Below are 16,689 nucleotides of genomic sequence, written 5' to 3'. Positions count from 1 at the left end.
GTGATAACTTTAAGAGCACTATCCTCCAGAACTGAGGAGGAACTACAGTGGTACCTTGAGATACAAGCAGACCAACATACAAAAATTTTTTTAAGATACAAGCTGCAACTTGGTCTGTATTTTTGTTTGAGATCAGAGCAAAATTCTGAGATATGAGTCATGATTCGTGAAGCTGCCACTAGTTGGCACGTTGGCACATGGGTCCAGTATCGGCAGCACAACACCAGCATCTCATTCTCTCTCACGTGTTACCCATAGAATCAAGTTGAATCTCATGTGCTGTACTCATTCTTGCATCATTTTTGTATTTTTTACTAATTTTTTTTGTGTGCTATCATGGGGCCGAAGAAAGTGAGTGTAAAGGACAGTGGTGAGAAGAAGAAGAGAATGATGTCGATAGAAGTAAAGCAAGAAATAATAGAAAAACATGAGCGTGGTGTACGAGTGATTGAACTGGCAAAGCTGTATGACCGCAATACATCTACAATTTGTACCATCCTTAAACAAAAGAATGCCATCAAAAGCATAATTCCAGCAAAAGGAACTACAATTCTGCCCCAATTAAGGACAAATATCCATGAAGAAATGGAGAAGCTTCTGCTGATGTGGGTGAAAGAGAAAGAGCTGGCAGGAGATAGAGTGATGGAGACTGTAATATGTGAAAAGGCACATATTATTTATGGTGACTTGAAGAAGAAAGAACCATCAACCTCAAAAGAGGCAGAAGATATGCTTAAGGCAAGTCATGGCTGGTTTGAAAATTTCAAGAAGAGATCTGGCATCCACTCGGCGGTGAGGCATGGTGAAGCTGCAAGTGCTGACGTTAAGGCAGCTGAGGAGTACATCACACGTTTTGCTGTGCTTATGGCAAAGGAAGGCTACATTCTCCGACAAGTGTTCAACTGTGATGAAACAGGATTGTTTTAGAAAAACATGCCCCAGAGGACTTTCATCACCGCAGAAGAGAAGAAGCTGCCAGGCCATAAACCCATGAAGGACCGTCTGACCCTTGCATTGTGTGCAATGCTAGTGGTGACTGTAAAGTAAACTCACTGCTAGGGTATCATTCTGAAAATCCTCAAGTCTTTAAGACTCAAAAGATTCTTAAAGAAAAACTACAGGTTATGTGGCATACCAATGCTAGGGCATGGGTTACGCGGCAGTTTTTTATTGAATGGGTAAATCTCGTCTTTGGTCCTGCAGTGAAGAAATATCTTCAAGAAAATAAACTCCTGATGAAAGCATTACTAATCCTTGAAAATGCTCCAGCCCACCCACCTGATCTTGAAGATGACATTCTTGATGAGTTCAAATTTGTGAAAGTCCTCTACCTTCCACCCAACCCGACTTCAGTCCTGCAACCTATGGATCAGCAGGTCATTTCCAATTTTAAAAAGCTTTACACAAAGCACTTATTCTGCCTCTGCTTTGAGGTGTCTGACTGAGAATACAAATCTAACCCTTCAAGAGTTTTGGAACGATCACTACAACATCGTGATATGTTTACATATTATTTACTTGGCATGGCAAGAGGTTACAAGGAGAACCTTGAACTCAGCATGAAAAAAGTTATGGCCTGATGTTGTTGCAGACAGCGACTTTGAAGAATTCATACCGGAGACTGAGACCGAGGTAGAAGTGTTGGAGCAGATTGTGTCCCTTGGAAAGTCTATGTGTCTGGAGGTAGATGAGGGTGACGTAAAGGAGCTCATTGAGAAACATGAGGAGGAGCTCTCAACTGAGGAGTTGAAGGAGCTACAGATGATGCAACATACAGAGCTTTTGCAAGAGATTAGTAGTGAAGAGGAGGTAGAGTCGGAGGAAGTGATTTCTACAAGTGAAATTAAAGACATGCTGGCAATGTGGGAGAAGCTTTCAAGTTTCATTGAAAAGAAACACCCAGAAAAAGTTTCAACTGGTCGTGCTTCAGCACTTTTTAATGACACTTGTTTGCCACATTTTCATAACATTTTAAAAGGCAGGCAAAAGCAAACCTCTTTGGATAGATTTTTATTCAAAAGTCTTGCAAGTGAAAGTGCCAAAAGTGCAGCCTAAAAGGCAAAAACAGGTGATAATTAAATGAAAAATATGTAATGTTAAGCTTAGGTTAAGTTTAAAGTTAAGAAAGTCCATTTTTTTATAATTAAGTTTTTGTGGTTTCATTTTAAGTAAAGAGAGTGCAGTTTTAGTTTTGTTTAAAGTAAAGAAAATGCAGTTTTAGTTTACATTTAGTGTTAAGAAAGTGCAGTTTTAGTTTACGTGTCTATAGTGCCTGCATCCCTTCCTCCTCCCTCCTCTTCTGCAATTCGCTTCCGTTAGCCACACGTCTGTCTCCAAGGTAAGACCACAGTACTAAGTAACACTTTTTATTTTATTTCTATGCATTGATAAAGTATATCTTAATTAAAAACATGTCTTTTTTCATAATTTAGGATGATTTGGGGATGTTTCACAGAGCTGGAACGGATTAAATCTATTTCAGTTATTTTAAATGGGAGAAATTTGTTTGATGTACGAGTTGACTGACTTATGAGCTCAGTTACAGAATGAATTAAACTTGTATCTCAAGGTACCACTATATATATATATTGGTACCCTCAAATAAACTCCTTACTCTGGCTTAGATTAATAAACTGCAATTTCATCCAGAATACCCTGGGAGGGTTGAAGAGAGGTCTTAGGAAAAGCAGATCTTGAGGGAATTACAATTCTCTTTGTGAAAACCGCACCTTTCTCTTGAACCACAAGAGAACCTTTCACAGAGAACCTTTTTTTAATTGAGTCACAACCACTTGGACTATTGTATGAGGAACAAGAAATGAGAGAAAGAAGGGAGGATAGCCAAAACTGTAGATTCATGTAAACATCGTGAAGAATAAAAATAATCAAAACAGGCACTGGGAATGCTGCAAAGGGCTTGCTTTTAACACAAGGGCACAAATCTGTATCAGCTCCATATTCTACATAAATTTTTTGTTTTCCATTCTCCTAGAGCAGTGGTAGTCAACCAGGTCCCTAACGACCACTAGTGAGCGTTCCAGCTTTCATGATGGGCGGTAGCGGAGCAACCAAAGTATAAATAAAAGGATAGATTTAACTATAGTAAGTTGTTTTATAGAGATTTATTCTGCTAAACAGCAAAAATCCAACATAAAGTATTTGGTAAGTAATTATTATTATATGCTTTAACTTGCTGTAACTCTGCTTTATAAATTTTATAAAGTAAAGTTACTTCCCTACTTTATAAGTTACCGTTACTGTGGAACCGGTGGGCGGTTAGAAAATTTTACTAACAGAGATACAAAAGTGGGTGGTAGGTATAAAAAGGTTGACTACCCCTGTCTTAGAGGTTCTTAAATATCTGCCTGGGAACTATGATTGGTCGCTTACTAGTTAGGGGAGGCAGGCCTCCCCGGAGGGTGTTCAGCTCAAAGAGATATCTGCTTTTGCATTTGTCAGTGTAACTTCCATCCACTAGTCTTAATCTTCCCTTGGCTTTGGTACGGACCAAGTGCCATCCTTATTTCCTTTAACTCAATCTGAACTGCAGCCCACGGTAGAAGCTGCAAGGGCTGGGCAGAGCTCCAGGTGAGAGGGGCAGAGAGAACAGCACTAGCATGCTAGTCAGAAAAATGGAGTGGCAGCTCCACCATGGGCTAGTACGTCGCACCCCCCCCCCCACGGGGGGGCATTTGATCAGCGCGGTGATTGATAAGTGCGGGATTGGATCTGCTGTTTCTCCCTCCTTCCCTTCCTCCTCTCCCCCCTCTCCTCCTTCGCTCCTCCCATCGGCTCCCTCCCTCCTTCCAGATAGAAGCGCTGCCCCAGGCAAGCCGCTCCAGAAGGGATCTGCCTGCTCCCGGGCGCCGTCTGCGCTGTATCCGTTGTGCAGCGCCGGTCGCGCTGGTCCTAGCCTGTGTCCGCTCCCGCGCCTTCCCTGGTCGCGGAAGCTGTGGGCGCCTCCGGGAAAGCTGCGGGAGGCGCATTTGCCGGGTAAGTTCTGAGCACTCGGGGACACTGCGGCTACTGCGCGGTGGCCGGTGAATGGCTCCGCTCGACCCCCTGCTCCTTTGGCGGCTGCCTCCCCTCGCCGAGGGAAAGGCGTGGGAGGACCTACCGCCAGCCTCTGGTGACTTTGCTCTGAGGCCACCATCGCTTCCCGCCCCCAGCGGGGCAGGCTGCTTTCGGTACCGTCTTCGCGGGCGTGGTCCGGGTCAGGGTACGCGCAGCCCTGCGGTCACTGCTGCTGCGGGCGGCCCACGCCTCTGGCGGACCCTGGAGCAAAGGAAGTGCGGCTGGCCGTCGCGCTTGTGGGCCCCGCACCCCGCATCAGGCGTCTAGCTGCAATGGGGAGGGTAGGTAGGGCTGCGTTAGTGGTCGGGGTCCTAGGTAGGGGGACTAGCTACTGGCCAAACCCCGGAGTCGCCCAGGAGTCCTTGGGGAATGGCATTTGCGTAGGATTCGGGGGAGGAGGGGTGGAGAAGGCGGCCATGGGCAGACATTGGAATCCCCCTCCCCCAACACACACACACACATACTCTCTCTCTCTCTCTCTCTCTCTCTCTCTCTCTCTCTCTCTCTTTCTCTCTCTCTCTGCAGGTTTAGGGATTCCTATTAACCCTTCGGTGGCCTGCAGGGCGGCCGAGTGGAAGTGGGTTGCGCGCCCGCTACAATTTAAAGTCCGCCTTTGCCTCTCTATGGTTCCCAGTTCACTTTCCCACCGCTTTAAAGCCCGCTCTCCCTAGCCAAGTCCTGAGGCCATTCTTTTCCCAAGACGTGGAGCTAAATTAAACTTACTTAAAGTGCTTTATCCGGGTTGAGGCTGATTTGGTCCCAATAACTACATTTGGGAAAGCGACTAGGGAAGCTCGGGGACACGCAGTGGAGGGAAGAGTGATAGGAGGGTCCATGGAAGGAAGATCTGGCCCTCTACCTCAGGGTCCTCCATGGCGCTCCTCGCAGCTAACTTACTTCTGCTTTTCCTTTACTATGATTGTCAAGAATTTCAAGTGTCCCCAGCTCCTTTAATCTATTTACACCCCCTCTCTGAGATTCCTTAAAAAAAGACTGTTTTCACATAGTGTTGACAGTGTCATCAATGTCTTGAAGGAAATTACTGTATTTGAGAACTAAAACTAATTATTTGATATTTCACTTTCAAATACACATTTTTTTTAAAGCACATTTAGGTAAAACACCACCACCACTATTTAAATAGTTTTCTAATTCACCCTAAGCAGTAGTGATCTTTTTGGAATGCTGTTGGAATGGGACTCAGAATTCCTGGGTTCTGTTTCTAATTTTATAGATTCTTGAACTTAAGCAAGTCAAGAACTTTCCCTGGTTGAAGAATATCTACATCTACAAAATGAATCCAATTCTAAAGGTCTTGTCCAGCTCTCATGTCGGCTTCTATTTCAATGAACTATTAAGCAAATTAATAAATATTTGTTAAATGAACGACTGAATGAAAACCCCATATCTCTCTAGGAACTGTGTATATTCAATATTTGGAAATACGTAGAAACAAATGCCCTTTGGTTATGAAAGGGCATTTATCATGGTCACACTACATCACTCTTCTTGCATTTAATGATGCAATTGCAATAGAGTGGGAGGCCTCCTCTCTCTCTGAGGACAGCTCATCTTGATGTCACCCTTTGGCATAGAAAAGGACAATTTGAGGCTCCAAAAGAAAAGGATCTTGTCCAGGACTAATCAAGAATTACAGAATGGAAAGGAGGCTCTTGATGTCTGGTTTGAGGTTCAAGGCTCTTTGCCTAAGAAAAAGGTTGGGGGGGGGAGAGAAAGCCCATAAAAATTCTGAAGGAGACTGCCAGAGCTACAGGTTGCCTTAGTGCCTAAGTTTATAAACTTAGGGGCTAACAGTACTACCATCTGAGCTTAATAGGAAAGGAGGAGGGGAAAAGCAGCATCTTTCCCTTCTCGGATGGCTCCTTTTGCCTATTTTGCCTATGTCATCCTCTATTCAGAATTTGGTACAGCAATGGGACCCCTGTGTTGTCTTCCTCTGCAGCAGGCTGGGACTGAAGACACAAGGAAAGCAAGCTAAAATGTTTTGTGTGACAGCCACACGGCTTGGTCAAATCATAGTCACTCTTTTTCATTCCCTCTTTTTCCTACCTCACCCCCCCCCCAAAGAAAATAAATAAACAGCCCTTGGCACTTCTGGGCAAAAGCAGATATTCACATGTTGAAAATGGATTCCACAGGGAAAGTACTGGCTCAGGCAACCTTAAGATAACAAAGAAGAAAGTAGATAATGAAGGCAAAACCCAACACCTGGCCATCAGTAATGCTGTGGAAAGGTTATCTGAATTCTGTTGAATGTCAGAGATGGAAGGGCCCATATAGTCCACTCCCTTGCCAATGGGGACAGGAAGATCCAAAAACAAGTGACATACCTGGCAACAGCTGGATCAGAAACCAGGTCTGCTGAGTCTCATGCGGAACTTTGCTCATCTTTCCTCTCTTAGGAGCTGGTCTTCCTGCATTTCTGTCTTCTGTTCTTTTAGTTCCCCAGCCCCTGTCTGCAGCTTGGAAAATTTAGGCACCCTTCCCTGGGCTCCCACTCTTAGCTGAGGCTCAGCCTGGCAGCGACTTTCTGACACCCACTCTTATTATTATTCTCCTTCCTTTGGGCAAAAAAAAAGCATACATTTAAACCTCATTATCTGACTAAGTGTAAACCTCAGAAGAGAAGGGTTTTGTTTTTTAACTTGGTGCATAAGCTATCCTTTGAGCTGGGTTCCTGAATCAGGGCAAATAGCTTACCAGTCACCACCGGAAAGTAATTATCTAAGCACTGAAACAAAGCTCTGTATGTAAAGCATACATCCCCTAACTCCTGGTCCTCCTACACAGACACACTGGTGCACGCACACACCACACCCCCGCACCAAGAACATTTGAGCTAGGAGGCTGGTAGGCAGGCCCCAGTCCTGTAGCAAAAGAAGCACTTCTATACACACTTGACAGAGAGAGAGAGAGAGAAGGAGAGGAGGCAAAGGGAGGTGAGAAGAGGGGAGGGAGAGTAGAGAAGAGAGAGAGAGAGAGAGAGAGAGAGAGAGATCTGGAATGAGATCCCCATGGAAAGGCCAGGAGGGAGGGCTATGTGGAAGAAATCATTAGGAGGGTTCAAGACCCTTAGCGGGACCCCTCTTGGAGAGCCTAGCTAGTGTTTCCCTGCCCGCTGGGTTGGAGGTAGAGTAGTTCAAAATCACTGACGCAGCCAGATTTGAACTTTGCAAGCCACTGGTGGGGAAGGAAAGAATCTTTCCCTCCCTCTGCAGCAGGAGCCCTCAATCTGCTGCCTGCTTCCTCCCCCTGTGACCTCATCCCAGCCTTGTTTCTTGGAGCTTGCAAAACCTCTCAAATTCAAACTGCTAAGCGCATTGCTGTTGCTGCCACCGTATTGGAAGCTGCAGCAAGGTTTGGCGGTTGCTGCCACCCGCTGACCCGGCCTGCCGGGGAATACTCAATCTCACCCCCGGGGTCGTGTGGGCTCAGCTTCCCCGCGCTCCAACCCTCCTCTTCCTCTCCTGCTGCCTGCCAGTTCTCTTATTTCTGCGCACCCGCCCCCCTCCCCGTGGCCAAATTAAATCAACCAACCGAAAGCAGGGCATCCCCCACCCCCCAAGCAGCGTCTTCTTTTTTCCTTGCTCTCCCTCTTTTTCTGAAGATACTAAACTACTGGCGGACTGCAAAGGAGAGGGATCCAGTCTTCTCCTGACGTGTGAGTAACCCCCACGCAGCGCTTTGTTCTTCCATCTCCCCACCTCTTGGTGCCAGTTGCTTGATTTTCCAATCCCCTTTTTGCACAGTTAAAAGACCGACAACAACCACAAAAGTAAAGCAATTTCTACTACGAGACCAGGACTGGCAAGCCTCCCGGAAATCTCTTCAAGATACCCCAGGGGAGGAGGAGATGGGCTGGATTTAGTAGGACAACTCCGTTACTAATGACTGCGGCTGGCTTCGACCGGCGGGGACATCAAGTGCAAGCCTGTGTGTTCCAGGACGAGTGTGTGGGTGGGCTGTGGGACGCCGGGGGGGGGGGGGGGTCGTGAGAGAAAAAACTGCTTGAAAAACGCAATGATTTCATTCTGCCATATGTTTCACGTCCACTCCCCGAGTTCTCCTTCCCTCCCACTCTGCCTCCTTGCTTTGCCATTTTAATCGGGCTTCCTTGTTTCTTCCCCCCCTCCCCCGCACCCTGCTTTTTCCTGCTCCCCCCTTCCAAGGTTTGCCTGTAGGTACTTGAGCTGATACCAACGGTGCCTAAAGATGCTGAGCGGCGTTTGGCTCCTCAGTGTGTTAACCGTGGCCGGGTTCTTACAGACAGCGAGTCGTAAAAGTGCCAAAGACATTTGCAAGATCCGCTGCCTGTGCGAAGAGAAAGAAAATGTACTGAATATTAACTGCGAAAACAAAGGATTTACAACTGTCAACCTGCTCCAGCCTCCCCAGTATCGAATCTACCAGCTTTTCCTCAATGGAAACCTCCTGACAAGACTGTACCCCAATGAGTTTGTCAATTACTCCAACGCGGTGACTCTCCACTTAGGTAACAATGGGCTGCAGGAGATCCGAACTGGCGCATTCAGTGGCCTGAAAACCCTCAAGAGACTACACCTTAACAACAACAAGCTCGAGGTGTTGAGGGAGGACACCTTCCTGGGCCTGGAAAACCTCGAGTACCTCCAGGCTGACTACAATTACATCAGTGCCATTGAAGCAGGGACATTTAGCAAACTAAATAAGCTCAAAGTACTCATCCTGAATGACAACCTTCTGCTGTCGCTGCCCAGCAATGTGTTCCGGTTTGTCTTGCTGACCCACTTAGACCTGAGAGGAAATAGGCTGAAAGTGATGCCTTTTGCTGGTGTCCTTGAACATATCGGAGGGATCATGGAGATTCAGCTGGAGGAAAACCCATGGAACTGCACTTGTGACTTACTTCCTCTCAAGGCTTGGCTGGACACCATAACTGTTTTCGTGGGGGAGATTGTCTGTGAAACTCCCTTCAGATTGCATGGAAAAGATGTGACCCAACTGACCAGGCAAGACCTCTGTCCTAGAAAAAGTTCCAGTGACTCCAGTCAGAGGAGTGGCCATGCTGACACACACATCCAAAAGCTGTCACCTACAATGAATCCTGCTCTCAACCCAACCAGGGCTCCAAAAGCCAGCCGACCACCGAAAATGAGAAATCGTCCAACTCCCCGGGTCACTGTGTCAAAGGATAGGCAAAGCTTTGGCCCAATCATGGTGTACCAGACCAAGTCCCCTATGCTTCTAACCTGTCCCAGCAGCTGTGTGTGCACCTCTCAGAGCTCAGACAATGGTCTAAATGTCAACTGCCAAGAAAGAAAGTTCACTAATATATCTGACCTGCAGCCCAAACCTACCAGTCCAAAGAAACTCTACCTGACGGGGAACTATCTTCAAATTGTTTATAAGAATGACCTCTTAGATTATAGTTCTTTGGATTTGTTACATTTGGGGAATAACAGGATTGCAGCCATTCAGGAAGGTGCCTTCACAAACCTGACCAGTTTACGCAGACTTTATCTGAATGGCAATTACCTTGAAGTTCTCTATCCTTCTATGTTTGGTGGACTGCACAGCTTGCAGTATCTCTATTTAGAGTATAATGTCATTAAGGAAATTAAGCCACTGACCTTTGATGCTTTGATTAACCTACAGCTACTGTTTCTGAATAACAACCTGCTGAGGTCCTTACCTGATAACATATTTGGTGGCATGGCCCTGACCAGGCTGAATCTGAGAAACAACCATTTTTCTTACCTTCCTGTGAAAGGGGTTCTGGATCAGCTTCCAGCTTTTATCCAGATAGATCTACAAGAGAACCCATGGGACTGTACCTGTGACATTATGGGACTAAAGGACTGGACAGAGCATGCCAATTCCCCTGTCATCATTAATGAGGTTACATGTGAGTCTCCTGCTAAGCATGCAGGGGAGATTCTGAAGTTTCTGGGGAAGGAGGCTATCTGTCCAGATGGTCCAAACTTCTCAGATGGAACTATTCTGTCAATGAATCACAACACAAACACACCTTGGTTGCTTAGTGTGTCTCCCAGTCCCTATCCTGAACTACACACTGAAGTCCCACTTTCTGTCTTAATTTTAGGATTGCTTGTTGTCTTTATTTTATCTGTCTGTTTTGGGGCTGGTTTATTCGTCTTTGTCCTGAAACGCCGAAAGGGGATGCCAAGTGTGCCAAGGAGTGTCAATAACTTAGATGTAAGTTCCTTTCAGTTACAGTATGGGTCTTACAACAGTGAAACTCAGGATAAAACGGATGGCCATGTCTATAACTATATCCCCCCACCTGTGGGGCAGATGTGCCAAAACCCCATTTACATGCAGAAAGAAGGAGACCCAGTAGCTTATTACCGAAACCTGCAAGAATTCAGCTATGACCACCTGGAGGAGAATAAAGATGAGCCAGCTACTGTTGCTTACACTGTAAGTACCACTGAGTTGCAAGAAAAGCAGACCATGTTAAGAGAGCCTGAGCTGCTGTATCAGAATATTGCTGAGCGAGTCAAGGAACTCCCCAGTGCAGGACTAGTCCACTATAACTTTTGTACCTTACCTAAAAGGCAGTTCGCCCCTTCATGTGAATCTCGACGGCTAAACCAGGACAGAATCAATAAAACCATTTTATATGGAACTCCCAGGAAATGCTTTGTGGGGCAGTCAAAATCTGACCACCCTTTACTGCAAGCTAAGCTGCAATCAGAACCAGACTACCTCGAAGTTCTGGAAAAACAAACTGCAATCAGTCAGCTATGAAAGGAAATCATTTATAATCCTATAGCATCAAAGGATGCTGCTCCAAACTATTGGGAGCATGACATTTGTTTTCCTGTTTGTGTTCTCCTTTTGTCCAGGGTCATTCTGGGACTTTGAAAATGTTTGGGGTATGAGGTGAAGCAGTAATACTGCTTTTACAAGCTTTCCTTTAAATTATTTCTCTCTTGCTTCCCACACCATTTTTTTCCCTCTCTCTTTAGGAATCATCATTGAACATGAATGTTTCCACAATGCATTTTTTCATGTATTTTGTTTATGGTTTTGTTTCTTTATTCTTCTTCTGTTTTTCCAGTGGGGGATGGGAAAAGGAGATTATAGTGAATGAAGAAAAAGTAAGCAAACTTTTCAAATGAAAATGACTGTTTAGTGTATTTTGTAGAAGATCTCCAAAGATCTTTTCAGATTATAAATTCTTTTGTAAATAATGGTATATGGTATTTTCATCATCAGTTATCAAGTATAGCTACTAAACATTACTTTGTACTTCAGGTACATTACTCAAATGTTGCTTTTAGCTTTGATAAATTGAACATATTTTAATGTGTTGTATTTTTGAAATTAAAACACTGTAAAAGTAGATCAAAATGTCAGCTATATTAAGTCAACATACAGTTTGCTTGAGTTATGGAAACCAGCTTGTCATCAAATGATCACAGTTCTAGGACTTTATAGATTTAACTGTAAAATATTTCCTTTCCACTGGGTTTGTTCTAAGTAATTTTATTTAATTTAACTAAGGAGATTTAACAGTGGACTAAAGATAATAAAACAGCCTCAGTCAGGATTAGTAATTCATTAATAAAATATATTTAACCCAATATCAGAGTGAACTGAACAATTAATGCTGTTCTGTAAATCATTTTACACTAACATGGTATTTTAGATTATTTTACTAATTAAGAGTACATTACACAACCTGTAATATATTTTTTCTGCATTAAATTAAATATTTTTATATATTTAAATGATAGAGTCTGTATTTCTAACTTTTTAATTGAAATTGATATTTTTTCTGCCTGTTGAAACATTTTCTATGTACATGCACCAGTAGAGGCCGCCACACACCTCATCTAATAAAGACGTACGAGCCATTAAATACTTTGAAAGAAGACTTCAACCGTGAGATTAAAACTTCCAAGTAAGTTCTCTGCAAATTCAAGGCACAAAAGACAAATGTACCCATTACTTTCTTTTAAAATTAAAATGTCAGATTCAAAATTCTTCTCAATTTTCACATGTTTGAAGAAAGCAGTCTTTTCCTCTTGAGTTCACTGAAGCATCAACGGGGTGCTACTCAATCATGTGCTGTTTGCACCTCCAAATTGATTAATAAGTACCGAAATGAAGAAAGCATTTTTACCTTCTGTCTTCTTTAAGCATATGTTTTTTGAATTTTTCTTGTCGGTTTGAGCAAGCATTTTGTTTGGTTTTAACATTAAAATGATTTTTTATCTAACCCAAGTCTATATAACATTTATGAAGCTTTATTAGCCTGTAAATAATTTTAGATGCAAACATTATTGTGTGATTTAAACAAACAACCCTTCTTTACAACAAAAAATAGTTTTGTTTTGCCTATTGTAAATCCTTATGCAACTGGAATGGTGATCTGCATATAAAGTAGTCCAGCTTTTCAAATCCTTATTAAAGCAATTGATGGCATCTGAAAGAAGCACACTGTTTTCTTTTCATAAATAGGTTACTGAACATAATAATTCTTTATTATCCTGTGGAGATTGAAGTAGATCCTGATAACTCACTTTTAAAGCTTTAAAATGACTAATAGTATTTCATCTATCACTATAAACAGTTAATATGACAGGCTTTCAATTAGAAATTACTTAAATCCAAATTACTTAGATTAATAATGACTGGTTCAAAATAGTTTTTTGAACAATAGAAGGTAATTGTGTGTATATAAATGTAAAGGTAATTTAAGAAAAAAATGTCTCTTAACAACCTAGAATCTCTAAATCTCTACAGTGATGGCTAACATGTTCATTCTTTAATTAGAGATTATAATTCCTATTTAAATCCATTAGAATAAAATTGAAAATGGTGGGCTGAAATGAGCCACAAAAAAGTTAATATACAAAGTTTTTACATTTCACAGAAAAGGAGCTAGAGTATTTTGTGAGTTGATCTTGGAGATATGTCCTGGAAACCATTATTCATTGAGTGATGTATTTATACATAAAAGATCTGCAAAAATCCTCTTATGGCTGCTTTCATTTGGTGCAATAATAAATACAGAATACAGACATAGGTATTTTTGGAAGTGATTATGAAGGCAAATTTGTATATGTATTAAGATAGCTTTTAGGTTTAGATGATATGATTAGAACTACCAATGTATGATTCCACTTCAGCATCTGTTCTTATTGTGCTGAAAGTAAAGTCATTCTTGTAAAATAGAAAAAAAAAGAAATCCATTAATTTTAAATAGAAGTAGCTTAATAGTCTTTTAAAGAGGCCTCTTGGAAGAATTCAGATTCATAAACTATCCTGCTTAATAATTATTGTTTAATTTTAGATTCTCACACTGTTTAATATGTGCTTCATTTGTATTAGGTTTTTGGTTTTGTTTTTTGGTTTTGTTTTGTTTTAGTGAGAGGAAGGGAGGCAGAGAGACAAACTCCTGCATGTGCCCCAACTGGGATCCACCTGGCAAACCCACTAGGGGACAGTGCTCTGCTCATCTGGGGTCATTGCTCCATTGCTTCATTGCAGCTATTGCAGCTGGAGCCTTTTTTTCTTTTTTTTTTTTTTTTTTTTTTTTTTTTTTTGTGCCTGAGGTGGGGGCCTTGGAAGCATCCTCAGTGCCTAAGACCAACTTTCTGGAGCCAATGGTGCAGGAGGGGGAAGAGAGAGAGAGAGCAGGGGAGACCAGATCGGTGCTTCTCCTGTGTGCCCTGACCGGGAATTGAACCCAGGACATCCACATGCCAGGCCGACACTCTACCACTGAGCCAACTGACCAAGGATATATTAGATTTTAAGATAAATCATTTTAATGTGCCCCAGACTATTTAATTCAAAGGCATAATATACCATGTACTTTGAAGCTTTATTTTTTAATGCAATAACAGACACTATGTTTATTAACTTACTAACATCCCCACTGATTATATTGTTTTGCTTTATCCAGTCAAGTACTTTCAAACATAGCTTATTTTAGAATTTTTATTTTTATCTCCTACAACTGGATTTTGCTATTTAACTTATTTCACATGCATCTTGTAATGAGTATGAGTGTCAACACAGTGAAATGGTTCCATTTAACAGAATGTGAACTTCCCTGGCCTTGCCTGGAACAGATCTATATGTCTGGCCCTACAAATAGCACATGGTAATTCCTTTTTTTTTTTTTTTTTTTTTTTTTGTATTTTTCTGAAGCTGGAAACCGGGAGAGACAGTCAGACAGACTCCCGCATGCGCCCGACCGGGATCCACCCGGCACACCCACCAGAGGCTACGCTCTGCCCACCAGGGGGCGATGCTCTGCCCCTCCGGGGCGTCGCTCTGCCGCAACCAGAGCCACTCTAGCGCCTGGGGCAGAGGCCAAGGAGCCATCCCCAGCGCCCGGGTCATCTTTGCTCCAATGGAGCCTTGGCTGCGGGAGGGGAAGAGAGAGACAGAGAGGAAGGAGGGGGGCGGTGGAGAAGCAAATGGGCACTTCTCCTGTGTGCCCTGGCTGGGAATCCAAACCGGGTCCCCCGCACGCCAGGCCGATGCTCTACCGCTGAGCCAACTGGCCAGGGCCGGTAATTCCCTTTGATTCTAGCTCTTAATTACTTGCTTTCACTATTTTTGAATATACCTATGGCTAGATTTGTATTGAAACATTCAAAAGTACCACTTCTCAGTCTGGACACAGTTGCCAAGAGTCTAATTTAGTTCTGGACTTTGGTCTACCTGTGTGCCTTGTTAGTTCACTCCAGCGGTTGGTAAGTAAGGAAATGACTCTTCAGTTTCCTCTCCTTTGTCCTGACCTCTAAGATGATTTAATTTTCTAAGTATTTCCATGTCATCAAGGGCTTAATATTTTATAGATTTTATCAAAAGTATAAAGAATGAGAAAGAGGTTCTGTGATTTTTTAGATTCTGAAAATTAATTTTGATTTTAAACATTCTAGAAACATTAGCTTGCATGCTGGAGTGAAGAAAGCCTTTTAGACAGTTCTCCTAACCCAGTCATTTCTTCATTTATTCAATGAATTGAGTGTTTGTTTGTTAGTTTCCAGGCCCTTTGCTTCTTACTGAGAGGGCACAGAGATACAGCATATAGGATCTCTGCACCACCCCATTGTCCTATCCTCCACAGTGAGCTTAGTACTAATAAAGGATATAAATTGCAATCACCCAGATTAAGCAGTGGGAACAGTATTAAATGAAGGAAGTGGTATTTTTAAAGGTGACTTTGTGCAATGAGGTATAAACTGATATAACATAAATAAAATAGCTACACTGTAACCATCATTAACATCTCTTTAGAGTTGCATAGCTAAAAAGGAAAGAAAAACACATAAAAGAAATTTCTGCAAGGAACGCCCAATATTATGGCTTGAACTATATACATGTGCTATCTAAAGATCTCCATTGTAAAACAATGTAAATACAAAATCACAAACCTACTTAAATTTTCTGGGATATCCATGTTTTCGAGTCAATATTTACTTTATATATCAGTGGCTTCAAAGATAGTGTTTTGGCATAAGTGTCTTACCAATGAAATGACAAGACACTTAACCTAAATATCGAGAGAAAAGATTAAGTATTGTGTGCAGGTGTACTTTACTTCTTTCCATTGTTGTGAAAAGTCCTGTATAAATTGAAGTTTTATAAATCAAATTGTATTTTAAAAGCATTAGGGGAGTGACTATCCGGTGGCGCAGTGGATAGAGCGTTGGACTGGGATGCGGAAGGACCCAGGTTCGAGACCCCGAGGTCGCCAGCTTGAGTACGGCTCATCTGGTTTGAGCATACCTCACCAGCTTGGACCCAAGGTTGCTGGCTCGAGCAAGGGGTCACTCGGTCTGCTGAAGGCCTGCGGTCAAGGCACATATGAGAAAGCAATCAATGGACAACTAAGGTGTCACAATGTGCAAAGAAAAACTAATGATTGATGCTTCTCATCTCTCCATTCCTGTCTGCCCCTGTTTATCCCTCTCTCTGACTCTCTCTGTCTCTGTAAAAAAAAAGAAAAAAAAGGCATTAGGGGACCTGCCATTTAGAAGCAAAGTGTGAATCCTTTTATAAAGCAGAAAAACCATTTTATAATACAAATAATCACTCCCTAATTTATGTTTTATATATTTGGATTTTTAATATCAACTTTGCTTAAAACAGAGCCAATCTGCACAATAAGAATGTGTTTTACCAATGCTGCTTGTGCTACCAGCTTTTTGGTAGCTATGTAAGTTATTATACTTGAAAATTTGCTGTGGTTATGTTTGAATTGAGCTATCAAATGACTCCTTGATGGCCCAATAACATTCCTGAACAATCTGAGTAGGCAACCTATTTCAACAAAATTGAACACAGAACTCTTCTGCTCAGCATCATATCCTCTTATATGAGTCCTGTATTCACATCCTATAAAGTGCTTAGAGGCACAGGTTTTATAATAAACAATGTTATGTAAGCATATTGAATCGCATGTGTGTTGGAATTTTTAGCAGTATTTCAGCTTGAAAGTACTTGTACAAATACTGTTAGATATAGTTGCAAATAATTGTTCTCAAGTTTTGGAATAAATGGCAAATGAAACAAGCTCTTGTGTAAATAGACTTCTGTGCCAAATATTGACATTTTTTCAAAAAT

General features: G+C 42.4%; 1 protein-coding gene across 2 annotated transcripts; it reads left to right on the top strand.

Annotated features, from left to right (window-relative positions):
- Positions 1-3,862: 3,862 nt before the first annotated feature.
- SLITRK2 (SLIT and NTRK like family member 2) lies at positions 3,863-16,046 on the top strand. Of its 2 annotated transcripts, XR_010747874.1 has the most exons (3): positions 3,863-3,993; positions 8,265-12,004; positions 15,732-16,046. XR_010747874.1 is itself a non-coding variant. In XM_066357172.1 (2 exons), exon 2 carries the CDS (start codon positions 8,308-8,310, stop codon positions 10,843-10,845), a length of 2,538 nt encoding a protein of 845 aa, XP_066213269.1. In that variant the 5' UTR covers positions 3,863-3,993; positions 8,265-8,307; the 3' UTR covers positions 10,846-12,524. The 2 variants fall into 2 exon arrangements, 1 of the variants encoding a protein (XP_066213269.1); XM_066357172.1 differs by lacking the exon at positions 15,732-16,046 and having other exon boundaries at positions 8,265-12,524.
- The last annotated feature ends 643 nt before the right edge of the window (positions 16,047-16,689 follow it).

This window comes from Saccopteryx leptura, chromosome X (genome assembly GCF_036850995.1).
Source record: "Saccopteryx leptura isolate mSacLep1 chromosome X, mSacLep1_pri_phased_curated, whole genome shotgun sequence".
Lineage (NCBI taxonomy): Eukaryota > Metazoa > Chordata > Mammalia > Chiroptera > Emballonuridae > Saccopteryx > Saccopteryx leptura.
The sequence above is the reverse complement of the archived record's forward strand: the minus strand, read 5'-3'. Positions and strand labels throughout refer to the sequence as shown.